Source organism: Leopardus geoffroyi, chromosome D4, assembly GCF_018350155.1.
Source record: "Leopardus geoffroyi isolate Oge1 chromosome D4, O.geoffroyi_Oge1_pat1.0, whole genome shotgun sequence".
Taxonomy (NCBI): Eukaryota; Metazoa; Chordata; class Mammalia; order Carnivora; family Felidae; genus Leopardus; species Leopardus geoffroyi.
In genome coordinates, this window is record NC_059342.1 from 60,084,571 (window position 1) to 60,111,570 (window position 27,000).

The 27,000-nt window shown below is 44.5% G+C and overlaps 1 protein-coding gene across 2 annotated transcripts in view; it reads left to right on the forward strand.

Annotated features, from left to right (window-relative positions):
- Window positions 1-14,019, forward strand: part of CCDC180 (coiled-coil domain containing 180) — a 64,592-nt gene extending 50,573 nt beyond the window's left edge. Inside the window, exons 32-38 of one of the 2 annotated variants that reach the window (XM_045468441.1) lie at window positions 578-719; window positions 3,684-3,844; window positions 4,386-4,523; window positions 5,259-5,370; window positions 8,538-8,643; window positions 9,420-9,555; window positions 10,700-14,019. In XM_045468441.1, coding sequence (XP_045324397.1) covers window positions 578-719; window positions 3,684-3,844; window positions 4,386-4,523; window positions 5,259-5,370; window positions 8,538-8,643; window positions 9,420-9,555; window positions 10,700-10,831 — 927 coding nt within the window. In that variant the 3' untranslated portion in view covers window positions 10,832-14,019. The remainder of the gene's footprint in view (window positions 1-577; window positions 720-3,683; window positions 3,845-4,385; window positions 4,524-5,258; window positions 5,371-8,537; window positions 8,644-9,419; window positions 9,556-10,699) is intronic. The other variant, XM_045468442.1, reaches the window with a different exon arrangement.
- The last annotated feature ends 12,981 nt before the right edge of the window (window positions 14,020-27,000 follow it).

Sequence of the window (27,000 nt, forward strand, 5' to 3'; positions counted from 1 at the left end):
ATTCATTCATTTATCCATTTGCTGAGCCACCAAACATTTCTCGGACACTTACTACATGTCAGATACTGGGTGGGCTAAGAGGAACAAGCCCAGTCTCTGTCCCTGGGAGGCCAGCACCCCGTGTAGGGCAACAGACATGGCGGCACCACAGGGAGATGGATGGGGCTGCTGGAGATACCGAGTGCACGATTCCAGCACACCCCACACAGGGGTGTCTGTGTGCGTTCCTGTTGGCCTCCAACTAGGCTGCAAACCCTTCGGAATAGGGTCTGTGAGTCATCCATATTTGTGGCCTTTGGCCTAGTACCTAGTTTGGCACTTCATAGAATTCTCTCAACCTGGTCGTTGGAATGAGATTCCATTTGGGTCTTGAAGGACAAAAAAAGAGTTTTGCCATTCAGTCACTTATGCCTTGAGTACTGGGATATTGGCAGTGGTAAAAAGGGCAGTTGGGTAGGAAGAGTGACATCAGGAGAATGGGCTAGGAGGTGTGGAGAGTGGGGTGGAGGATGCAGGAGCATGGGCCAGAGCCCCATGGTGAGCATCCTTGCCCAGACAGCATCGACCTCTTTTGCAGGAGTTTTACCGCAAAGAGAAGCACTCAGTCACCAGGCCTGACTGCATGTACGAAAACTTTGACCAGTGTGCAGAGAATATCTGCAAGAGGATCCTGGAATACCGTGTCCAGACAGACGAGTACCATAACTCCTGCCTCATAGGTGGGTCTGGGCGGCAGGCGGGCAGGCAGGTTGAGGGTGTGACACATGCCACCAATTGAGCAGAGCCTGGGCCTCACAGCCTGGAGGGTGCCCTCCTGACCTGGAGGTCACTGAGGGAGGCACAGGAGCCTCCCTATGAAAAGCTGCCATCTTGGAATTAGGTAAAAACATTGATCAGATTTAACTGGGAGGCACAACAACGCTGAAAAAAAAAATCACTTTTCTTGAGAAATCTGGTGGTTTGTATCACTAAAAATGTTTTGTTCATTGCACAGGTAATTTTGACAGCTTTATTGAGATAGTCACATACCACACAATTTGCCCGTGTAAAATCTCCAATTCAGTGGATTTTAGTATATTCTCAGAGTTGGGCAACGATCACTACTTCCCTGTCCCTCCATCACTGCCCCAGCCCTAAGCAACCACTCAACTACTTTCTGCCTCTGTAGATTTCCTATTCTGAGCTTGCATATGCACGGAATCACTGTGTGCTCCTTTGTGACTGGTTTCTTTCATTCTGCATAACATTTTCAAGGTTCATCCGTGTTGTAGCATGTGTCAGTATTTCATTCCTTTTCATGACTCACTCTTATTCCATTGTGTGCACATGCCATGTTTTGTTTACCCTGCATCAGTAGACATTTGTCTGTTTCCACCTTTGGCTACTGTGAATACTGCTGTTATAAACATTCACATACATGTTTTGTGTGGACATACATTTTCCTTTCTCTTGGATGTATAGCTAGGAGTGGAATTGCTGGGTCATGTGGTAACTCTGTATTTGAACGTTTGAAGAAAACTTTCCACGGGTATTTGTTAAGTATCAACTGTATGCCTGGCCCATGCTGGGCTCTGATGACCCCGATAGACACAGCCTCCTGGAGAATAGGGACGTGAAAACAGGCAGGTAGAATACATCTTGCCATTTACATTTATTGTAATGACATTAAAGAGGCTGTGAAAACACGCCCAGCGCCCACCTTTGCCCATTTCTCCACGTTCCTCTGCATCTTTGTCCGTAGCCACGCATGTTTTATGCGGTTATAAGTCCTAATTATTCCTGCTGTGTTGGGTAGAAGAGGGAGATGATTGGAGGAGAGCTAGACCTAGTTTCAAGGCCCAGCACTGCCTTCTCTCTGCCTTATGACCTTGACCAAGTCACCTCACCTCTGTGGGCCTCAGTTTCCTTGTCTGTAAACTGGAGATAAAGACAACACTCACTGTGCAAGTTTTTTGAGGATTAAGCCCACTACCCAGACTTGCCATATACAGAGGAAATAACCAGTGGTGGCTCTCACTACTGTGGCTATAGAATGACTGACATTGAAACTACTGGAGCATTTTGTTTCTCTAGCTCAGAATGTCCCCATGTGAAGTCTGGGATCCTATCCTATGTGACCTTCCTCAAAAGAAAGGTTCTGTGGTCAAACATATGGGTTTGGGAAATGCCGAAGATTATGTCCCTCTCTGGAAGAGTCACAGTTCCCATTAAATGGAGACTTCCATTTCCTGAAATTTGGGAGTCCAGTGTCCTGACCACCTTTCCCACTGAAAACATTTACAAGTATTGAAAACGTTTACAATGAAAACATATACCATTTTTGGGAAGAGCTCTTTTAATTGATGAGCTACCCATAAAGTAAGAAATACACAAGGGTCCCACATTGGGTGAAAATAGGAACTCCAAGAAAGAAATTGAACAGTAACACATTGCAGTAAGGATATTGCTGACTCCCAGGTGAGCTTGAGCCTTTGTTTTCATGGCCTCCAGGGCTTTGGGAGCAGAAGACAAAGCCCCAGACCACCCATGGTGCAAAGTCTGGAAGGACACAAGCCACAGAAAACTGGGACCACCCCCTCAGGGCTCTAGCTGCAAAGTGGGGTGAATGAGACAGAAACCAAGTCCCCCTCCCCTGTCCTTCAGCACCACCAGCAGTAGCAACTAGAAGGAAACTGTCTTATTAAAAAACCTTGGTACTGGGTAAAGCAGAAGGGAAACTCTAATAAGAATCTGTAACTATAAAATGGCCTTGGTGCCTGAAGTTAACTTTGTTTTTGTAGATCATCCAAAAGACCTCCAACCGACAATTTAGCTTAAAATGGTCTTGAATTAGTGGTGCCCAGATGCTTATCTGGTAGACACCATAAATCCTTTCTAGAAAAGAAACCCACCTTCAATTCATGCCTCTAAGGATTCTCACAAGTCAAATTCCCAGAAGAAGAGCTCACAGTAAACAAACACACAACACACACACACACACACACACACACACACACAGGGAAAAGGCCCCTAAAGCATGAGGCAGCAGAATGAGATCAGTAAAGACTTCAGATACTGAACCTATTAGACACAGAATATAAAATAATGTATTTATTACAGTTAAATTAAAAAGGATACTGGAAACATGAGGAAGAAGTGAGAGACTATGAAAATGACCAAATAGATAGTAAAAAGAACCAATAGATAGTAAAGAGAACTTCTATATTGGAAAAATAAATAGTTGAAATTTTGAAATTGTGAATGGCTTCTACTATCAGAGAAAATTTCTAAAACACAATGCAGAGAAACAAAGAGATGATAGTCTGGGAGAGGTAAAGGGATATGGATGAGAAGGTAGGTGTAACGTAGAGCTACTTAGGGGTCCCCAGGGACAGAAGGGGACCAGGGTCGAGGCAATCTTTGAGGAGATAATGGATAAAACAGACTCCTCAAGGCTGCATGCACTTTTCATAAGCTGGGAAGTCCTGTAGAGTATTGAAGAGAAGTCCTTTGAATTTGCTTAATCCAGTATTTTCTGTACTGCTCTGACCACAGGATCCCTCCTAATGAGATAGCTATGACCACATTGTAGACCAAGTCTTTCTCTTTGGGAAATTACTTTGGGGCTTTGTGGAAGAGATCACTTCAGCAGCTTGGCTCTGCTCTGTTCCCTCGCCTGGTCCCCCACCTCCCAACTCCTGTAGAATTACGGGCCCAGATGAGGAGATTTGAGGAGCTGCTGCCCCAGGTCTGCTGGCTGGTGATGGAGAACTTCAAAGAACACCACTGGAAAAGATTCTGTGCATCTGCCAAAGAGATCCGGGAACAGTTCTGGGATTATCAGGAGAAGCTGGAGATAAGGAAGGTGGGAGCCCCAGGACTAGTCCTCCTTCTCTGGGACCAAGGGCCCCTGGGAGCTCAGAAATGGGGGCAAGGCATAGGCAGAACTGGCCAGGCTGGCATTGTTGCATGGGGACTAAGGGACACAGGGTATTGGAGAAATGCCTTCTTCTTCATAGAAGGTGTTCAATAAACTCCTTTTTTGGATTTAATGAGTGGGTCTGCTGATTCTGTGGGAGTGTGGTCATTGACATGAGCAGCAAAGGTCTACCTGGTTCTTGGAGCAGAGACATGGATGCCATTGGTTTTATTGGACTTAAGGCTCTGGTTATACTGGGGCTGCTGCTCAGCTCTCCCACTCCCCAGCCCTCAGAGTCAGCTCCAGTCATGCCCCCATCTTGCCTTCTCTGCCTTCCTCTGTCCATCCATGGCCTTTCCCGCACCCGGGTCAGAGCACACAAGTCTGACTATGGCCATTTAGCAGAGGGCATGGGCCCATGACATTCTGGCCCTGACTTAGAGACCAGGTCAAAATCCCCACTGATTTCTGGATTGTTTGATTAAAGGATGAAAATGCCCAGAAGCTCCATCAAAATCTCGGACATCCCGCACATATCCAAGAAATGGAGTCTCTGTGTCAAGTGGAAGAGAAAAGGCAGAACGATTTAGACACTGTGATTATGGCAACCAGGGAGAAGCTTGAGGTCAGTAGTGCCATTGGCTGCCGGGCCTGGGTGCTGAGGGCTGTACTGCCCCCAGAGAGACTCCCCAACTGACAGTCCAGCAACAGCACTGAGCATGGCCCCTAGATGGTACCCTGGCCAAAGGGGGCATGAAAGCCAGCAGGTTTCATAGAGCTGGCTGGTCATTACTGGCTGGCTTAACTTGCATCTTTTGATTTCTAAATGAATTAATTACAAAATTACTAATGAGAACTTTTTTCAAAACCCACATCTATGTATTTTGTGTTTAGTGAATAACCTCTGGGTGTTCCTTGGCCACCTCTTTTTTTTTTAATGTTTATTTATTTTTGAGAGAGAGAGAGAGAGAGAGAGAGAGAAAGCAAGTGGGGGAGGGGCAGAGAAAGAGGGAGACACAGAATCTGAAGCAGGCTCTAGCCTCTGTGCGGTCAGCCCAGAGCCTGATGCGGGGCTTGAACTCACAAACTGTGAGATCATGACCAGAGCCGAAGTCAGATGTTTAACTGACTGAGCCATGCAGGCGCCCAGCTTGACCAGTTCTAAACCATTTCCTATCTTTGAGCCCAGTCAGCTCTTGGGAGAGGCCTCTTGGCTGAGGACCAGATGCCACTTAACTCGGACATAGTTGACTCATGGCTTTGGTCTCGTCTCACCTGCCAGCTCCCCAAGTCCTCCCTCAGCTGGCCTTGGGGGCATACCCCTCTCCCTGCAGCAGCAGACTCCCCATGTTCCCTGCAGGAATTCACCAGGAAGTACGGCCGGTTTTTCATAGCCAGCCTGGCCACCTTCACCGAGAAGTTCCTGCTGCAGTTGGATGAAGTGGTCACCATCGACGATGTCCAGGTTGCAAGTAAGTGGTGCCATGGACCTTGTGCCTGAGCCCCAGGGGTGGGGGTGAGGTGAAGGCAGACGGGCCCAGGGCATCTGCTTTTCCCCAGCTCACTGGAATGAAACCAGATTCTCTACCGAGAGGACTGATGGTTTTTGGTTTTCGTTAACAGCAAGGTGTTGTTGTTTTTAATGAAAAAAGTAAATCCCAAATGGGTCAAAAATTATATGTAAAAAAATAACCCTAATAGTAAATATTTTCATAATCTTGGAGTAGGGACAGCTTCCCTAAGTAGGAGAGGAGAGCCAGAAGCTGTGAAGGCGATGGCTGGCACTCCTCCATGGCCAAAATAAAAACAAAGAAAAATGTCAAAAACTTGAAAGAAAAACCACAACTGGACAAATGTTCCTAACAGGCTATAGGCCAGAAAAAGACCTAACCTCCCCCATGGTAGAGGTTACATTTCTAAAAAGAGGCAAAGGACAAACACATGCAATGCAAAAGAGAAGCAGTTCATATGTCCAGTGAGTATAAAAGATGCTTGACCTCACTGAGGATGAATAATGAGAATGTAAACACTATTAAGATATCACTTTTCACCAACAGCCTGGCAAGGTTTGCAAATTGAGTGACACCCAGCCCTGGTGAGAATGTCAGAAAGCCCAGGTACCACAGAGACCCCTGGAGAAGTATACTTCAATATCCCTGTCTTGGAGAGCCCTCTGTCAGCACCTGTCAAAATTCAGACGGTGTATACCTTTCACCCGGCCGTTCTAACACTAGGAATATATCTGATAGAAATACACAATTTTTCCAAAGATATCTTTCCAAGCATATTCATCACAGCACCATTTGATGTTCCAAATAACTGGAAACAACACTAACATCCACGTGTAGGTGATTGGATCAGTAAATTATGGTCCCGATGTACAAGTGCATACTGGGCAGCCGTTAAAGGGGGTCAGCGTGTCTACGCGTGCCAGTGTGCAGAGTCAGGAAGGAATACTGTTATGGGAAAAAGCAAGTTCACAATTAGTACTTATCTATGATACCATTTTTTTTAAAAAAGTGCATATGTGATATAAACATATATTCACATATATGTATGTGAATCTGTGTGAGGGACAGACACAGAATGAGAAAGACAGAGCCTGAGGGACAGGTCCCACACTGTTGACAATGATCACCCATGGTGGGTGGAATGGTGACAGACTCCTAAATTTTTTTCTTTTCCCCCCACCATTAGGTGATGTTTAAACTTTTTCTAACGTGTGTTTTGCTTTTATAACTATACAAAGATTAATATTTTTTATTTTGTTTATTTTTGAAAGAGAAAGAGAGACAGAGACACAGCATGAGCAGGGGAGGGGTCAGAGAAGGAGAGCGACACAGAATCTGAAGCAGGCTGAGACTCTGAGCTGTCAGCACAGAGCCCGATGCCAGACTCGAACTTATGAACTGCGAGATCATGACCTGAGCTGAAATCTGACGCTTAACCGATTGAGCCTTCCAGGCACCTCAAGGTTTAAATCATATAGTAAATGTTATCCATTTACTTACCTAGTGAGTAATTAAAATATATTACTTTTATTTTTAAGAGCTTTTGGGATCCCTGGATGGCTCAGCTGATTGAGTGTCTGACTCTCGATTTTGGCTCAGGTCGTAATCTCATGGTTTGATCAATCAAGTCCCATATCAGGCTCCATTCTGAGCATGGAGCCAGCTTAACTGTCTCTCCTTTTCCCTCTACCCCTCCCCGACTTGCTCACACGTGCACTCTCAAAAGTTTTTATTACAAAGACAATACATTGTTATGGTAAAAATTAAAAACTTGGGGTGCCTAGGTGGCTCAGTTGGTTAAGCGTCTGACTTTGGCTCAAGTCATGGTCTCACAATTCGTGGGTTCAAGCCCTGCATCACGCTCTGTGCTGGCAGCTCTGAGCCTGGAGACTGCTTCGGATTCTGTGTCTCCCTCTCTCTTGGCCCCTCCCTTGCTTGATCACTCTCTCTCTCTCTCAAAATAAATAAAAACATTTAAAAAATATTTTTAATTAAAAACTCAATCTTAATTACAAAGAAAGGGAAGAACACAGTCCTTCTACTCAGAACTAAGTACCCTTAATGTTTGCTGTCCCATCTTTCCAGTCCTTTCCTTTTGGGCACAGACCTGAGTGTGTGTGTGTGTGTGTGTGTGTGTGTGTGTGTGTGTTACAGGGTGTGTGCTCTTCCATGACCTAATTCGCCCTCAGGTGGACATTGGCCAAGCCAGTCAATCATCTTCTTGACCATTTTCACTTGCTGTGCATTGTACTTTATTCATTAGTCCCCTGCTGTTGAACATGGGGCCATTTCCAATTTTTCACTCCTATAATTGTGCTGAAGGGAACATCTTCATCCTTGTATCTCTATTCTGGGGCAATAGGTTCCTGGAAGTGGACTTTTTGGGTCACAATGTATATGCATTTTGAGGTAGTGGTCATTTTCCCATATTGGAAGTCTCTGTGTCCAGTGCAGGCCTTGTTTGGGAAAGCAGGGCCTGCAGAGGCACTGGAGATGAGGCCTGAAGGAGGCTGGGCAGAGCAGGCAGCAGGGAAGCCACTCTTGGTAACTTGGAAGGAACCGTGGAGCTAGAAGAGCCCCGTACCAGCCCCAGAGAGGCCTCTCCTGCTGTAACTCTGGCTTCTGGGCCAAGCAGCCTGGCCCTGTCCTCCCTGGCAGATCGGGGCAGCTCCTGCCTACTGGCTGTCACTCGGCTGCTGCAGCCCCGTCAGGAAGGCACTTGAAAGGACAGGTCAGTGAGCCAGATATCAGAGGGACAACATTGAATGTGTTTGCCCCAGGGATAGTTCAGAACCCATTTGAGCTAGTATAAGCCAAGGAGGGGTCTATAAAGCTTATTTGGAGGCTTGTGGAAGCTGTGTGAAGGTCAGAGCGTTGGGCTCTGGGCTTTGGAGCTGGGAAGACCGCCTAAATCACACCTCCCATCACCAGCCCCCCCACCCCCCCTGGGCCTTCAGATCTGGTGCTTTCAGCTTCTCTGTGGGACTGGGCTCTGCCTCCCACTGGACACTCCCAAGTCGGAAGGAAGGGAGCAAGCCCTCATCCCTCTAAACGTAAGGTCAGGGGAAATCCCCTTGATCTCAGCCCGTGTGTGAGGCTATGGTCATAAACTGTCTTTTGCCTGCCAGGGATGGAGCCTACCAAACAGAAAACATCAATCCTCATACGGAGGAAACTCGCTAGGCTTTCCCTGAAGGAAGAAAGTGAGAAACCCCTGATTGAGCGGGGGAGCAGGTAAGAACCAAGAGCATTGAAGAATACCACCAATGGCTGAGTTTGCTGGAGCACGAGGCAGCGGCATAGTCAGGGGCAACTGGAAGCCTTGGAAAGGCATTATGTTCTAAGCCTCAGTTTCCTTGCCTGTGAAATGGGCATGGAAGCCCACCTTCTGTGGTATTACAAAGAGAAAGTTTAATGAGATTGTACTTAGAGTGCCCCTGGCACACAGTTAAGAGCTCACCAGCTATTAGTTCCTTTGATAAGGACCCACAAAGGGGTCCCCAAAGAAAGGGAGGCCCATCCCAGTATGGGGCACATTCTTGAGTCACTGGTCGCACTGTGGAGCGCTGCATGTGTGATAAGAGCTGTCAAAGTCCTTGTTCTCTGTGCCCCAAGAATGTGACTCTGGAAGAGGAAGTAAGGCAGTGATTTGCCCAACCCAGTAGGAAAAATGGGCCAGGAATCGGTGACTGCCACCTGGCTGGCCCACTGCTGAGGAAACTGAGGCCTGCAAAAGGGAGACAACTAGAAGTGCAGCATTCCTCTCTCCCGTGCAGAACCCAAGACCGGCTACACACACGGATTCAGTGTGAAAGTAGGAAAAAGAACTTGAAGAAACTTAATGTTAAATGCTCAGTAAGGTTTTTCTTTTAATGAAGACATTTAAAACATGATCTTTTAAAAAATAAAAAAAGACAAAGATATGCCAAACGTTTCCACCGGGATTGGAGGGTGCGCTGTGAAGGACGATGACAAGCATGTCAGACTTTTACATGTGTGTTTGTTTGTAGGAAGTGGCCAGGAATCAAACCCACTGACGTCACCATCCAAAACAAGATTCTCCTCCGGAAAACATCATCCATCATCACCACCAAAACGACCCTGGGCCACCTGGCAGCCGTGGAAGCCCGAGATGCCGTCTACCTGGTGAGTCGAGAGACAGAGTGCAGATGGGCATGTCCTAGAGAGCACAGGGCAGCTCAGTTTGGCTGCCTTGGGAAGAAGGGAGCTTCCCATCCCAAGGTGCCCTCATGCTTGGCCCATGGGGAAGGTGACCCCTGCCAGGGGGCCCCAGAGCACAGTGTCAACACTCAAGACAGTTAATGTTCACAGACCCATGTTCGTGGGTCATGTCCAATCCCAGTGATAGTGTGGGTCTGATGGCATGAGCCCCAGTGCCAGGGGGAGCCCAGCTGAGGGACACCACCCAGACTGAGGGGTGAAGGAAGACCTCTGGAAGAACAGTTGAGTCAGAGTGAGGGGACAGAGTAGTAAGAGGCACAGAGGCCATGGGAGCAGTGGGAGGCAGTAGGTAGAGCAGCTGGCAGTTACTGAGCACCTGCCACGCTTCTCTCAACATGAGGCATCTCACTGACTCATAATGGCCCCATGAGGAAAAGAATTGTCCACCTAGTACTGATGAGGACATTGAAGCTTAAAGAAATGTGTCCCCCTCGTGCTGCTATGAAGTAACAAAGGCAGGATTTGAGCCCAGTGCCTATTAGTCACCCCTGAGGCCTGTCTAAAGAGGAGGCTGCACCCAGATGCTGCCTGTGGCAGTGTTGGTCCTGGCGCCGAGAAATAAATCTTGTCCTGCCCAGGGTACAAGATAGGCTGACCCCACTGGGGGAGAGCCCATGCCCTTCCCTGGCCACTATGCCAAGCTTGGGCAGAGGGGACACCTCTGTCGAGTTCAGTAAGGGCTCAAGGTGTGGAGGGATCAGCCTTACATGGAAACCAAGTCCCCTGAGCTCCAAGGAAGCCACAGTGCGGGATGGCAGTTAGGAATGGTGCAGAGTCCAGAATCAGGGGGATGGGTCCTTGTCCTGCTCAGCCGCTTTCTAGTTGGGTGACCCCAGGCAAGATTCTGAGCCTCAGTTTCCCCATCTATAAAACAACTGGACCTGCCGAATGGGTTGCTGAACAGATTACATGAGAAGTGATTTGTGGAACCCTTGTCAGTGTCTGGAGTAGGTTAAAAACCACCCGCCAGTGGGGTATTGCATTCCTGTAGGTCCCAGAGTCCAAAAGTCCCTCCTCATCTGGCCTCCTCCTGCTGGTTTGCTCCCAGAAATATTTAGCATTATTTGAAGAGGAGTTGAAGAAGATCCAGGACGACAACACATTGCAGGTGAAGGAGGCTCAGCGCTGGAAGGACAGCTGGAAGCGCTCCGTGGATACCATCCAGGGCCTGTACTTGTGACACCCTCAACCCACCCCATGTAAAGGTTCATTTTTTATGGACTCCTTCTCTATCCATCTGTCCGTTCATCCATCCATCCATCCGTTCATCCATCCCTGCTCTATACCCAGCACTGTAGCTTCATCAGTGACCAGGACATGGTGTGGTCCCTGCCCATGTGGATGGGTAAGGAGGACAGAGGTGAAAGGGGGTTCCATGTGGTTCTCAGGGTTGGTGGGTCACAGGATTGGGCCACTTAAAATAGAGACCAGTAATTCAGAGGACATAATTCCAATAGGCGTGCTTGGCACTTCATCTTGGAAAAGGAAATAATAAAACTATCTGGGCATGGGTATATTTACATTTAACAAAGTGTAAGATAATTGCAACCATGCAACCCACAAAGAATTCATCCAGTCTTGATTGGGTATCTGCCTGGCAACTTGCCTGACCAAATTATAGCATTTTGAGGAAAATCTTCCAGGACTCCTTAATTTTCCTAGGGGCCCCTTAAATCTTGTGAGACTCAGATCCTTCCCTCTGGAAGCCTCCATCTTGCATCTTCCTTGCTGGTTTTCTCTTCCTTGATTAAATGGCCTAACCACACCAGATCTCATTTGTTAGTAGCTTTTTGTGGCACTCGGATGGACTGCTTACATTCCTTCCTTGATTTCATCAACTCCTGTTCCTTTTACCTGGTTTGCATTTTGACTTTGCATCAGTTTGGATTTTCCTATGCTTTACCTGTTTTAATGACTTGATGAGGTAGGCTTTTGCTCCCATTTACAGATGTGGAAACTCAAGTTCAGAAGGTCAAGACAACCTCCTCAAAGGTATACAGCCAGTATAGCGCCTCAGCATACTTTTTGGTTCCCCAAAAGTGGACAAAGACTTGGGGGCAAGCCATTGTTTTGGAGATGATCCCAAGAAGCATGAATGAGGTCATGGGGAAGGGGAGCCTGGAAGAAGCCTTGGCCTTGCTCCGGACCCCTTCTAACCCTCCTCCACACACACCAGACACATCTGTCCTCCTCACCTGTCCCCCACCCCATTGCCTGTCCCCTGGCCTGTCGTTGACCTACCTCCTGACCTGTTTTCCTGTAGCCACTGTCCACACTAGGGACTGTGGGCTCATTGTAGTTCCAGGTGCTCACAGAAGTGGACTGCAAGACCCCAGTCCTTCTCTCAAAGTTACCCTTGGAAACTTAGGGACTTCCCTATCGAGCAGGTAGTTAGGGAAATGGATGCCACTGCCCCATGATAGAGCTGCCTCCAACCTCTTTCCATTCTCCCTCTTGTAAGTTCTCCCATGTCTGCTCTTTCTTGACCATGCCTCCATGTTCCCCACCCGAGAAGTCAGTGTGAGTGAATGTGCCTGAGCACATGTGAGGATGTGGAGAGGAAAATGACCTCCACAATGGAGAGGAGGTGGGCAGGGGCCCCCTGGGATCCTAGAGTTTCTCATCACCAAGTAAACTCTTTCAGGATGTGTTGAGCCCTGGCCTACAAGGCCAAAGCCCTTCCTTATCCTCTGGACTCTGCCCACCTCCTGGGCCCCAGACTGGTCCTTGACTCACTCTTGGCCTCAGTTTCCTAATTGTGCAACAAAAGCCTGATACAGAACCACATAAGTGGATGCTCAGTGAGGTCCAGCTCCATCAAAACAGGTTGGAGTGTTGAGATGGAGTGATATGGGTACAGAAAGGAACACAGTGTATGGTAGCCAGGCTTTGTGTCCATGGCCAGGCACACACAAGGGGTCCTGGGGAAGACCCAAGAAGAGTGCATACACGAGCCCGCAAGCTGACGTGTACGCGTGTACATTGTACTAGTAGCTCCACACATGAGGTTGGTCTCCTTCAGCCAGCTCTGTGCACCCCACAGCTGCTGAGGCCTGGGTCATATGTTCACCACTGGACCCAGCAAGGCTGTCAGTCTCAGCCACTAGGATGAAGGGTGGGGAAGGGGCAGTTCCCTAAAGAAACACTAATGTCCTGTTCCCAACAGAAGAGGGCATGAATGTCAGCCAGGCAGAAGCACCAAGTCTCAGAATCATGCAAGCTGCCTGCATACCTGTCTCTGCCACTATGCACAAAGGGCTGTGTCCCAGAGAAAGGGCCTATCTTGTACAAGGTCACATAGTGATTCAATGGCAAAGCTCCTATATTTGCCTATATATAGTAGAAAATCCAGTAGAAAAATAATGTGGCACAAACAAAGATTTCTATCTCTTTCACATAAAAGAGCTCTTTTTTCTGTTGTGGGACAACTCCAGTGACCCCCACCCCAGGCAACTGGACGATAACACTGACTTATTTGTGACTTACTGACAATAACCAGAGAAAATCACTTATGTTCCAGGAGAGGGGCCGTCCTCTTAACCTGCCTTTTTCTGTATTCACAAAACTTTCCTACAACCCCTATGGTGGAGGACATTTGCTAATAAAACAAACCAAAGACAAAAGCAAACCCCCCAAACCCAAAAAAGCTCTAGAGGCAGGCCATCCTTATTGGTCCTGGACTGCTCATCATGGAAGACCACGGGTCATCTGTCCTTCCCCAGCATCTTAGCATGTGGTTTCTATCATCAAGGCTGTCCATGGTCCAGGTCTACACTTGAGACTGCAGGCAGGAGAAAAGAAGGAGGGAAAAGAGGCCCTCCCAGCTATATCTGTCCCATCTGATCAGCCTCCCCAAAGTCCCCCATCATACTCTGTTCGCATGTCATTGACCTAAACTTTGGTCACTCTTAGCTGTCAGAGAGGTTAAGAACTTTAGTCTTTTCATTTGTTGAACTGCTGCCCAAATCAAAACTGGTTTTTAAGCAAAGTGGGAATGAAAATGTGGAAACTACCAGTGCTCTTTCCTACACAGAACTTCAAGATGAAGAGGAGAGGGGGTTATTTCCAGGTGCGTGGGGCATCCACAGCCTCTCTTTCCTTGGTGTTCACTCATTCACAGGGAGAACAAAAAGTCTGTTCTAAACCAGTGTGTGAGTGGGATTGTGTTGATTTTTATCTGCTTGTCCCTTATAAGAAGACCTCAGAAAACCCTCTTCTATTTCATAAATGGAGTGGAGAGAGGTGGGGTTGTGAAGTCTTGTAGGCAAGCAACATGTTCCTAAACAGCTGAGTCAAAATCATATGTCTGTAAATCAAAGAATAGAATCTGTTGACCGCACCATGTTTGACCCTCATGGTGAATACTAGGAAACATAATACGCAGAAAATAAAACTAATAGTAGTTAAAACTTCTCATGCAAAGTTTATCATGGACTAAAGATTAATGGAAGAAAAACTACATTTGGAAAACATTTTGATATGCATAATTTTAATTATTATTAAAAATAATAATCCCTAGGGATGACTGGGTGGCTCAGTCAGTTAAGCGTCTGACTTTGGCTCAGGTCATGATCTCAAGGTTCCTGTGTTCGAGCCCCACGTAGAGCTCTGTGCTGACAATGTGGAACCTGGAGCCTGCTTTGGATTTTGTGTTTTCCTCTTTCTCTGCCCCTCCCCTGCTCACACTCTGTCTCTCTGTCTCTGTCTCTCTCAAAAATAAATAAACATTAAAAATTTTTTTTTAAATAATAATCCCTAAAATTTACAATAGCAGAATCTATAATCAGTAAATTATGATATGAACCCCAAATCAACTTACATAAAAAGTAATTGATCCTGACATAAATAATTGCAATGAATTAATAATAAAAGTAGATAAACTACAGTTGATTTTCTGTGCTATGTATATTTCTCAAATATTATCTCATTTAAACTTTTTAATACTTAACAGACTTCATATTTTAGAGCAGTTTTAGGTTTAGAAAAGCTGAGCAAGGAACACAAATTTCCCATATATCCCATCCCCTGCCCCCACAGTTTACTCTATTTTTAACATCCTATAATAGTGTGATTCATTTGTTAAAATTTACGGACCAACTAAAGTCCATAGTTTACATTAGGTTTCAGTCTTTGTGTTACATGGTTTATGAATTTTGACAGACGCTTTAGTGCCATGTATCCACCATTATAGTATCATGCAGAACAGTTGTACAACCAACCCTCAGGCCCCATGTTCCACCCATTCTTTCCTCTCTTCCTCTCCCAATCACTGACAACTATTGATCTTTTTACCCTGTCTATAGTTTTGCCCTTTCCAGAATGTCAAATGGTTGGAATCATACAGTATGTAGCCTTTCAGACTGGCTTCTTTCATTTAGCAATATGTATTTAAAGTTCCTCCATGTACCCTATGACCCAGCAATAGCACTGCTAGGAATTTACCCAAGGGATACAGGAGTACTGATGCATAGGGGCACTTGTACCCCAATGTTTATAGCAGCACTCTCAACAATAGCCAAATTATGGAAAGAACCTAAATGTCCATCAACTGATGAATGGATAAAGAAATTGTGGTTTATATACACAATGGAGTACTACAGGGCAATGAGAAAGAACGAAATATGGCCCTTTGTAGCAACGTGGATAGAACTGGAGAGTGTGATGCTAAGTGAAATAAGCCACACAGAGAAAGACAGATACCATATGTTTTCACTCTTATGTGGATCCTAAGAAACTTAACAGAAACCCATGAGGGAGGGGAAGGAAAAAAAAAAAAGAGGTTAGAGTGGGAGAGAGCCAAAGCATAAGAGACTCTTAAAAACTGAGAACAAACTGAGGGTTGATGGGGGGTAGGAGGGAGAGGAGGGTGGGTGATGGGTATTGAGGAGGGCACCTTTTGGGATGAGCACTGGGTGTTGTATGGAAACCAATTTGACAATAAATTTCATATATTGAAAAAAAAAATAATAATAAAGTTCCTCCATGTCTTTTTGTGGCTGGATAGCTCATTTCTTTATATTGATGAATCATGCCCATCATCTGGATGTACCATAGCTTGTTTATCCATTCACCTATTAAAGGACCTCTTGGTTGCTTCTAGTTTGGGGTTATTATTCACAATTGCTGTTAAATATTTGTGTGCCAGTTTTCGTGTAGACATGTTTCCAACACTTGTTCAGTAAATACCTAGGAGCACGGTTGCTGGATCATATGGTAGGACTATGTTTAGCTTTTTAAGAAACTGCCAAATTGTCTTCCAAAGTGGTTGTACTATTCTGCATTCCAACCAGGAATGTTGTTCAACACTATTGTCAGCATTTGACATGATCAGGGCTTTTTTTTTTTTTAATTTGCTTTTTTTTTTTTTTTTAATGTTTATTTTTTGAGAGAAAGAGAGGAAGCACGAGCGGGGGTGGGGCAGAGAGAGACACACAGAATTGGAATCAGGCTCCAGACTGAGCTGTGAGCACAGAGCCTGATGTGGGGCTCATGCCCACTAACCATGAGATCATGACCTGAGCCAACGTCGGACACTTAACCAACTGAGCCACCCAGGTGCCCCCAGGGATTTTTTGCATTCAGCCTTTCTAATAGGTGTTTGGTGGTATCTCATTGTGGCTTTAATTTACAGTTCCCTAATGACATATGATATTGAACATCTTCTCATATGTTTATTACCATCTTCTTGTCTTCTTTGATGACATATTTGTTCAGATCTGTTGCCCCTTTTTTTATTGCCCATTTTTAAAACGGTTTATTTGAGATACTTTTTCTGGAGATAGTGAGTTTGTTTTGTTTTTGAAATTTTATTTGTTGAGATATTGTTGAGTGTTAGGATTCTTTGTGTATTTTGAGCATGCTTATTTGCCATCTTCATATTTTCTTTGCTGAGGTGTCTGTTCAGATCTTTTGCCCATTTTTAAATTCAATAATTAATTTTTTAAGCTAATTTATTTATTTTTGAGAGAGAGAGCACAATCAGAGAAGGGGCAGAGAGAGAGGGAGACACAGAATCAGAAGCAGGCTCCAGGCTTTGAGCTGTCAGCACAGAGCCCAACATAGGGCTCGAATTCACAAAGTATGAGATTGTGACCTGAGCTGAAGTTGGATGCTTAACTGACAGAGCCACCCAGGCATCCCTCAATAATTAATTTTTGTTTTGTGCTCGCTTTGGCAGCACATATACTAATTTTTGTTTTCTTCCTGTTGAGTTTGAAAAGTTCTTTGTGTATTTCGGGTATTAGTCCTTTATCATATAATATGTTTTGCAAATACTTTCTCCCAGTCTGTGGCTTATCTTCTCATTCTCTCGACAATGTCTTTTGCAGAGTAGAAGCTTTTAATTTCAATGTTCAGCTTATCAATTTTTTCTTTCATGAATCAAGCCTTTGGTGTTTTATCTAAAAAGTTACTGACAGGGGCACCTGGATGGCTCAGTCAGTTAAGCATCTGACTCTTGATTTCAGCTCAGGTCATGATCTCATGGTTTGTGGGATTGCGCCCCACATTGGGCTCCACACTGAGCATGGAGTCTGCTTAAGATTCTCTACCCCCCTCTCTCTGTCCCTCCCCCACTTATGTGCATGTGTGCAAATGTGCTCTCTCTCTCTGTGTGTGTCTCTCTCTCTCTCAAAAATAAGTAAAAGCTTAAAAAAAATAAAATAAAAAGTTACTGATAAACTCAAGTTCACCTAGATTTTCTCCTGTGTTATCTTCTAGGAGTTTTATAATTTTACATTCTACATCACAACATTTTTGGTTAATTTTTGTGAAAGTTCTGTATCAAGGTTAATTTTTTTTTTTTTTTTGCATGTGGATGTCCAGTTGTTTCAAAACCATTGGTTGAAAAGACTATTGTTTCTCCATTGAATTACTTTTGATCCTTTGTTAAAGACCAGTTGACTATATTTTTGTGGGTACATTTCTGGGTTCTTTATTCTGTTCCATTGATCTATTTGTCTGTTCTTTCATCCATAACACACTATATCAATTATTGTAGCTTTATTTATAAAAAGTCTTGAAGTCTGATAATGCCAGTCCTCCAATTTTTTCTTCTCTTTCAATACTGTGTTAGTTATTCTGGTTTTTTTTTTAACTTTTCCATATAAACTGTAGAATCAGTTTGCCAATGTCCATAAAATGACATGCTGGGATTTTGATTGGGATCACACTGTATCTATAGATCAAGTTGGGAAGAACTGACATCTTGACAATATTGGGTCTTCCTATCCATGAACATAGACTATCTCTCCACTTAATGGTTTTTTGGTTCCTTTTGCAAGAGTTGTAGTTTTCCTCATAAAGATCTTATATATAACTGTTAGCATGGCACTGCTTTGTTATAAAGTAGTCATCAGAAGATGCAAAATGTGGCTGTATTTATTTAAATAATCATCTAAATGAAAATGTAAATATTTTACATTCTTATTGAGAACCTCAGACCTTTAAGAATAAGTCCAAGAACACTGGTTTACACAACATTGACCTAGATTTCCATTTCACTTCTATCTTGTTAGCACCACAGCCCTAAACAGGTTGCTGGTGATGTTGTAAACACTGCACACAAGTTATAAAATCAGCTTTCCAGCAATAGGGTTTATGCAACATGTCATAACCCCCACCCACAAATCTTGTAGTTTCAAATAGAGGCCACTTGATCTTCCCAGACACATTACAAGATCAGGATTGAGACTTGGAATCACCCAGAGCAATGCTTTTTTCAACTTTAGCAGTATAGGCTCCAAAACACCCAAGGAAAGATTCTGACCAGTTACCAATTCTGCTATTTAGAACAACTGGCCATTATCTGACTTACAAATACCTTCTAAATGGATTTTGTTTATTTGCAAAGAAATAACCAGCTGGAAATTAGAACTTTTTTCTGAGTGCCACTTTCAAGAAATTCATATCTGAGTTACAAGTACCTTCTAAATGGGTCTTGTTTATTTGCAAAGAAATAGCCAGCTGGAAATTAGAACTTTTTTCTGAGTGCCACTTTCAAGAAATTCAATTAATTAAAGCTTGCTTAGAGGAGGTAAGTGTGGCAATTGACCAAGAGAAGATTTTAAGAAGGTTGTGACAGCATTCTCCAAATATCAAACAACCCCCGCTTTAGGGGAGGTTTCCATTCTTTCTCTTTAGCCAACAGGTAACACTAAAGTTCACAGGTAGACACTCTAGAGAGAGAGTTTTTAGATCAAAATGGCATTTTGACATTCATAGATGCCTTCCCAATAAGGGCAGGGCTCATACACAAGGGGGAGTTCCCCACTGATACAGAGATGGTCCGTGCAGAGGAACGATATTTTGCAAATAGTCTGTAAGGGTTGTCTGTCTAGTTGTCTGGCCTGTTGTTGTCAGCAAGCATCTGGAGAAGTATCAGGTCACACTCCTCCAGCCTGTTCTCCACCTTACTACCCAGGGTCCACCAGGCTTGGAGGTGAACACAGTGCCTTCCCAGGATGGGAAGGGTGTAGAGAAGAAAATTGGAAGAATTGACTGGAAACATTTGGAGACGTGAAAAGACAAATTCCATGGATATAGATGGCAAAGTAAAGATCAAGTCTCTTTCTGAACAATTGTCAGCCAGTAAATTGGTACCTGGATTTGGTGCAAGCCATTTGTTAACCTCTATTATGCAGGTCTATGGCTTGCCTTAGAGATTTTCATGGGGGCGGGGGGGGGGATGTTTACTTTGTCTTTATACTTTCTATGCATTTTCCTTTGCTTGCTTCTTCAGTCCCTTATTTCATTCATCAGGTATACATAGAGACAGCATTGTAGAAAGAGGATGCACTTGAGCCCTTTCCTATTTATTCATCCATTGAATAAATATTTTTTGTAAGCCCAAATGTGCCCAGCACTAGAACACTGCAGTCGTTATGATTAGGGACCACATATATATCATATATATATTCATATATATGATATATATACATATCAACCTTCAAATCCATTTTTTTGGAATATGTACTGCACGAAGAGAGGGAAATGCTGTGTTAGTGCTTTCAGACTGTGTTACTTTCATATTAAGAACCACTTATCTGGAGGAAATCTCCTCTGGTGGCTTGCTCTGGCCAATACCTTGTTAGCTCCTTTCTTAGGCAACAGCTAGCCTCCAGGTGCTATAATTTTTTTTCTTTTTTTTTTAATGTTTATTAATTTTTGAGAGAGAGAGAGTGTGAGCAGGGGAGGGGCAGAGAGAGAGGGAGACAGAATCGGAAGCAGGATCCAGGTTCTGAGCTGTCAACACAGAGCCCAACACGGGACTCGAACTCACGAACCGCGAGATCATGACCTGAACTGAAGTCGGACACCCAACCGACTGAACCACCCAGGCGTCCCAAGGTGCTATAATTTTCTAATTGCAAATATAAAACATCCTGTTTGAAGGAAGTTGCTACGGAGAGCAGGGGCTCTAGTTTTAAATGGAAAAGGCTAAGTGCAAGAGGATGAAGAGAGAATTGGAAAGAAGACCATCTCTTCTACTTATGGGCTAAGTGCACTTCAGGAAGAACTCTCAAAACAGTGTTTAATCTCCTCAGCATGTTGTAAGTGCTAGGGAAAATCAGGTAATTTGGGAGTGGGGTGATGAAGAATTCTAATAAAGACATGCATTCATCCCTGTCTGTTGGAGTAAACAAGAATGTCTTGTTCAGCTTCTCTTTGGGTAAGAATGGCTGTTGGGGGATTTCTAGAAGCAGCACTCAACCCCTATCTGACCCAGCACCCTCTTTTTTCTTTTAGGTTTATTTATTTGTTTTGAGAGAGACAGAGAGAGCACAAGCAGGGTAGGGGCAGAGAGAGAGGGAGAGAGGGAGACTCTCAAGCAGGCTCCATGCTTTCAGCACAGAGCCCAATGTGGGGCTCAAACTCATGAAACCATGAGATCATGACCTGAGCCAAATCAAGAGTTTGATGCTTAACTGACTGAGCCATCCAGGTGCCCCTAGCACCCTCTTTTATAATGAATATTTTGTAACCCCTCCCTTTACTTTCCTGAACTGAAATTCACAGATCAAATAACCTGGAAAACGTGTTATATATAAAACTATGAAAAAGTTATTTGTGTTTATACATCAGAGGCTTTTCAGCTACATGAATGACTGGCAGGACAGTCACATGTTGGTTGGGACAAAGGGAACTCCTTGGATATGGGGGAGCTGTTCTGCTGGCAGCAGGACAACAAGCGACCAGCCAAGCCCACTAAATCCCAGGAGGTGCCCCCCATCACTGTGAAAACCTAAATTAACCTCATGAATGTCCAACGTGCCCTGGGGAGGGGGGGGGGATGATGTTGCTCTCATGGAGACCCACTAAAGAATGGGAATTGTCCAAAAAGCCTCCAGTGAAGTCTCTTTTGCTACTTACTGGGTTAATTTTGGCACCTAAAGGGAATCTAACAAAAGATTTTGATTTATTCAAGGTCAAACAACTAAGTGGCAATGATCCTCCCAGAGTATTACACTTTGAATCTGAACACACATTTTTTAAAAAGATATTATTTTTCTATGTAATCTCTAACCCCAATATGGGGCTCAAACTCATGACCCTAAGATCAAGAGTCACATGCTCTAACAACTGTACCAGTCAGGGGGCTCTGAAACCACATTTTCTTGAATACTGTCTGCATTTTTTATTTCAGGATCAGCTAAGCTATACTAAGCCGTAGACTTACGTGGTTCCTTCTCTTTGCCTCCTCCCTTCCTCACCCCTAGCATCTACTGCAGTATAATTTTTGTACCAGTCTGTTTATTGATTGTTACAGAATCAGTAATGCTATAGTTGCTTGCCTTGCTTAAAGTATTAGTTACCCCACCTCCATGCCCTACCCCACATCTGGGTCCTTAACCTGCTGCCAACTTAATACCTGCATCCTGGGAGTTGTCCTTCTCTCTGGGCCTTGCCCAGGGCTGGGCTGTGCAAATGAGCCACAGCTCTAGAGGGGCAGAGGCCATCTCTTAGAGAGCCAAGACCCTCCCCCGTTGGTCCTATGACCTTGCTCTACACAATGTGGCTTTAAGCTTTCGTTATCCCCTGTTTTCCAGTGTTCAGTGGCTGGGTGGCCTCTACAGCTTTAGGGATCAGTCCCTTCTGGGGATTAACCCCTTTCAGCTGACTCACCTTGGAGGCCTTTGTGGGCAGATTAGGGAGTTTTGCTTGATCAGCACATCCTCAGCTTTACCAGGGCCTGGATTTTAGCAGCGCCCCAGCAATCTCTCCCTTCAGTGTTTTGTTTTGTTTTGTTTTGTTTCTCCTTACTCAGTTAAAACAAATGCAATTGTCTAGAAATTCCTCTGCATTTGTTGGTGAGGCAATAGCTGACAGGAGAGGGTGTGATCATGATGTTAACGATTAAAAGTAGATCTGTCCAAAGATTCCATTTGTTATGCATCTATTTTTCCTGGCCTTATGTAAGCAAAAAGGTGAGGTGAGGCTGGACTTAGTCCACGTATGTAACTTTGAATGTGTTGTTCAGCTTTACGAAGGACTTAGAATTATCATTGCTAAAATTATTTGCAATTAAATAACTCAGAGGAAAAAAGATGAATATAAGTCTTTTCAAGTTGTTTACAAGGAAGATAAGACCTGGGACCATCTCCTACATCCTCCCCTACTGTAAACATTTTTGAGAGACAGACAAGGTGCTACAGGAGCTCCACTAAGGGAGCAGGTCACTTTCAGGTGGGGCTTCAAGGAAGATTTCCCAGGAGAGGAATTAATGAAGACCCCAAATAATGCCACAGCCAAGTCCCTGCAGCTCATCTGGTGGTAGGCAAAGAGATAGAAATGAGAGTTTGGGATTGGGTTTCCTCATAGGAGACGATCTAGAGAAGAGGCAGACGAGGTCAGATGGGAAGTGACATGGGGACAACTGGGGTGTCTAAAATTGCCACTCCAAAGTTTGAAGAGTGGAAGAACTGCCTACCAGAGCGGAAACGTCAGAGAGACCCTGTGAGGGAGGGTTGGGAGTATCTCTTTCTTAGACCGCATTGCAAATGCCAGAAACCCCATCAGGTGAGATAAAAACAAAATGAGCTACAGGCGTGCTCTTGGAATGTGGTTGCTGTCTCCCCTTCTTCCTAAGTGGTGCTTGCTGGACTGAGAGAAGGGAAGGAGGGAAGGACAGAGATGCACCTCAACCAGTGGCTTTGGTCTTGTCTGCCTTGTACAGGTGTTTTGGTGTTTGTGTCCAGTGTGGCTCTCTCCAAACAAGCTCCCCAGGTGTAGACAAAAATGCATGAAGGGCTTTAGGTGGACATTTCACACTGGACATATTCCCACCTTTCTCAGCCCAGGATAAGGTGGCAATAAAGCCATCTTCCTTTCTAATGCCTGGGCCTTGATTAGCACTCCTTTCCCATGACAACCTCTCGGAAGTATTTGGATGGGCACAGATTACTTGCCAGGCTGTTGCCCACTGGCCAGCTGGTCTTGGTCCCCCTACTATCTGTCTTGCCTACACTCAAAAGCCATCTGAGCAAATCACAATCTCTCAACAGCCCTTGAGGACGGGAAGTGTTCCTGCCTCTCCTGAAAGAGAGACACAAATGCTCCTGGCCCTGACTCCTGTCATCCAAAGATGAGCTTGGGCTTTTGCTGAGAGAGAATACCTTCCACCTCAGTCTTGTTCATTCTGAAAACTCCGTTCTTTGGCCTCAGGATATATGCCCTCATCTAAGGCAGTTTTTAATACAGGTTCCTAGTGGGACTTAAGGTGCCCCCCAAATCTTCTCTGACATCATATGCCAAATTTCGTATCCATGTGTTACTCTCCCATATTCTGACCTCCTATCCCACAAGAGGCAAGAGCCATTGTGTCAGAAGAATAACCAGTTTTTGTCATCCTTTTATATCATCTCCGATTTCCCTGAAATGCAATTATATATCCAGGGCATGGGAGTTAATTCTTGAATTCCCTGGGTTTGGGGCCATTTCCAAAGAAAGTTAACAAACTTCCTAACCTGTCCTTGCTATGTCAGCTTTCCATGGACTTCTGAGAACCTCCTGGTATGTCTTAGCCAAAAATCTACCTGCAGAATGGACACTTTACCCAAGAACATATATGAAGGGCCAGTGAACACATGAAAATATGCTCAATATCATTAGTCATGGGGAAATGCAAATTAAAAAACCTCAATGTGATATCTGTATACATCTGCTAAAATGACTAAACTTAAAATGACTGACAATTGCAAGGACTGGAGAAGATTTAGAGCAACTGGACCTGTCATACACTGCTGGCAGGTGGGAGGAGGGAGAACAAAATGATGCAGCCATTTTAGAAAACAATTTGATAGTTTCTTACAGTTAGTCATACACATATTCTGCAACCAACAACTCTGCTCCTAAGTCTTTATGCAAGACAACTATATGACCACACAAAGACCTGTATGTGATTGTTTACAGCTGTTTTATTCACAATAGCCCCAAACTGGAAATAAACACAAACATGTATCAAATGTGAATAAACAAATTGTGACATATCCATACCAGTGATGGTATCTACTCTGCAATAAAAAGAAAAAGACTACTGATAGATGTGGCAACGTGGGTGACTCTCAAAAGCATTATGCTAAGTGAAGGAAGGCAGTCACAAAGACTCCATACTGTATGATTCCATTTATATGACATTCTAGAGAAGGCAAAGCTCTAGTAACAGAAAACAGATCAATGCCTGCCAGGGGCTGGTGGTAGGGGGAAGAAATTAACTCTAAAGAGGCACAGGGGAAATTTCTGAAATGATGAATTAGTTCTAGATCTTGATTGTGGTGGTGGACATACGATTGAATACATTTGTCAAAATTTACCAAACCATACATTTAAAATATGTATTATTATTATATGTAAACTATTCATCAAAAATCTGATTTAAAAAAAATTTTTAATGTTTTTTTTTTAGAGAGAGAAAGAGAGAGACAGAGACAAAGCATGAATGGGGGAAGGGCAGAGAAAGAGGGAGACACAGAATCTGAAGCAGGCTCCAGGCTCTGAGCTGTCAGCACAGAGCCTGACAGGGGACTGGAATCCATGAACCGTGAGATCATGACCTGAGCCTAAGTCAGATGCTTAACCGACTGAGCCACCCAGGTGCCCCCCAAAATCAGTTTTTTAAAAAACTAGCTGCAGAACGTCATTTGTCTTCCTATACAGTACAGTCCACAGAATCCCTTTGAAAGGATGAAGAATCTCAGACTTGAGGTCAACATACATTGCTTTTATGATTTACTTTGCATGTTGGACTCTGGAGTTTTTCCTAATTTTCTTCTCCACTGGCACTCTTTCCACTGGGAGCTGCTTTTTACGTCTTTCCTATCATAAATGTGGAGTCAGAAGATGTCATGAGCACTGCAGAGTCCAAACTGGGTCTGGCTATATTTTAGGTCTATTAAACCCACTGCAGTGTTTGGAGCAGATTGCAAGGGAGAGAGATCCTAAATAGACTGAAATACAGTAGCAGGGATGAAGAGAAGTGCCGGGGAGAGACATTTGGGCAGATTTAGTTAGGGACTAGATGTGGGAGTATAAAAGAGAACAGCATTCAAAGGAGATTTTGAACAGTTCCCCCTTGCCTTTGGGGAAAAGCCCAAACTTCTGTGCATGGGCTATAGGGCCTTCTGTGATTTACTTCCAGCCAACCTTTTCATTGCTTGCTATCTCTTTTCACTGAATCAAAAGACCCTCAAGGGTGCTTGCCTGGCTGGCTCAGTTGGTAGAGCACATGACTCTTGATCTCAGGGTCATAAGTTTGAGCTCCATGTTGGATGTGCAGTTTATTAAATAAGTAAGTAAATAAATAAATAAGAAATAATTTTTAAAATGCTCCTCAAGCATAGGCTTGTGCCTTAGCAGAGTAGGCGTTCCATGAAAGTTTGTTATGTAACAGCAGGTGTTCAATATGTACTAGTTGATTGTCCATTCAACTACCAGTGGGTATTGGTTTTTTTCTATTTTTGGCTATTGTAAACAAGGCTGCTATGAATATTCTTGTCTAGGTCTTTGTGTAGACATATGCTCTCATTTCTCTTGGGCAAACTTTGGGTAAATGGAATTGCTGGGTCATATGGTAGGTTTAGTACCCCCATACAATGGGATACTACTCAGCAATAAAAAGATACGAACTACTGATACACAAAACAACATGGATGAATCTCAACGTGTTTACATTGAGTGAATAAAACTGGACCTCCCTCCTGACCCCTACCAAAAAAGACAGCACATACTGTATGATCCCATTTATATAAAACTCTAGAAAAAGCAAACTAATCCATAGTGACAGAGAGCAGATCAGCAGTTGAAGGGGCAAGGGACAGAGAGGCACAAGAGATGAGGATTATAAAAGTGACCCAGGGAAAACTTTTTGGAGGTGATGGTGTGCTGTTATGTTTATGGCAGTGATGGTTTCACAGCTGTATACATATGTGAAAACATCAAATTGTACATTCTAAATGTGCCGTTTACAGTATGCCTCAATAGAGCTGTAAAAATATATACTGCTCGAAAAAACAGCAGACCTCAGTAAATGCTTATAGCATAAGTGCAGAGAAGTGTTCAATGTTGGTTTAAGGAATACAAACCGACACGCCCAATAAATGTTGGTAGAATTAATGTGCACAAGAAATAAGTGAATGAATATTAGATGTTCAATAATTTTTATAATGAATGAAGGAATGAAGTCGACAAATATTTATTTAACCCTTATGTGCCAGGCACAATCCTAGGCTCCAGGAATAGGTTAGGGAGCATGACAAAGATTCCTGTGCTCACAGAGCTTAATTCGAGGACATGATAAGTAAAATACATACAGTGCGCTCAAGAGAGAGAAAGCTGAGAAGTGAAAAACTCCGGGAAGCAGACTGACATTTTTTAAAGTAGCACCTTCTTCGAAAAGGTGACGCTTCGGAAAAACCTAAAGGAAATGAGCGGACCAGGTGGACGTCTGGGAGGGTTAAAAGTAACTGTTCCTGTTAACCAAAAGAATGAGCAAGAGTTGACTGAAACGTCTGACTTGGGCGTGAAGCAAGCATGCAAGAGCGTGTTAACTGCTGGGGAGGTCCTGCTGGGTGTGAGGTGCCGGGTCCGGCCGGGCCAGCCCGCGGGTACTTGCGTTGTCCACGGGGAGGCACTCCTGAACCTGCCCCGCAGTCGTCTTCCGCCGTCGGCCGGTGCGTGGGCACGCGCAGAAACCGCTAGGCGGCGTCGGTTTCCCTCCCCACGCGCGGACGCCGGCGTGGGCTGACGCCGGCGTGGGCCGACACGGCCGGAGAGCCCGCGCGTGCGCAGAGCCGAGGCCGGGCTGCCTTCGGGGCGGGGCGGAGCGGGGCGGGGCAGAGCGGGGCGGGGCGGGGC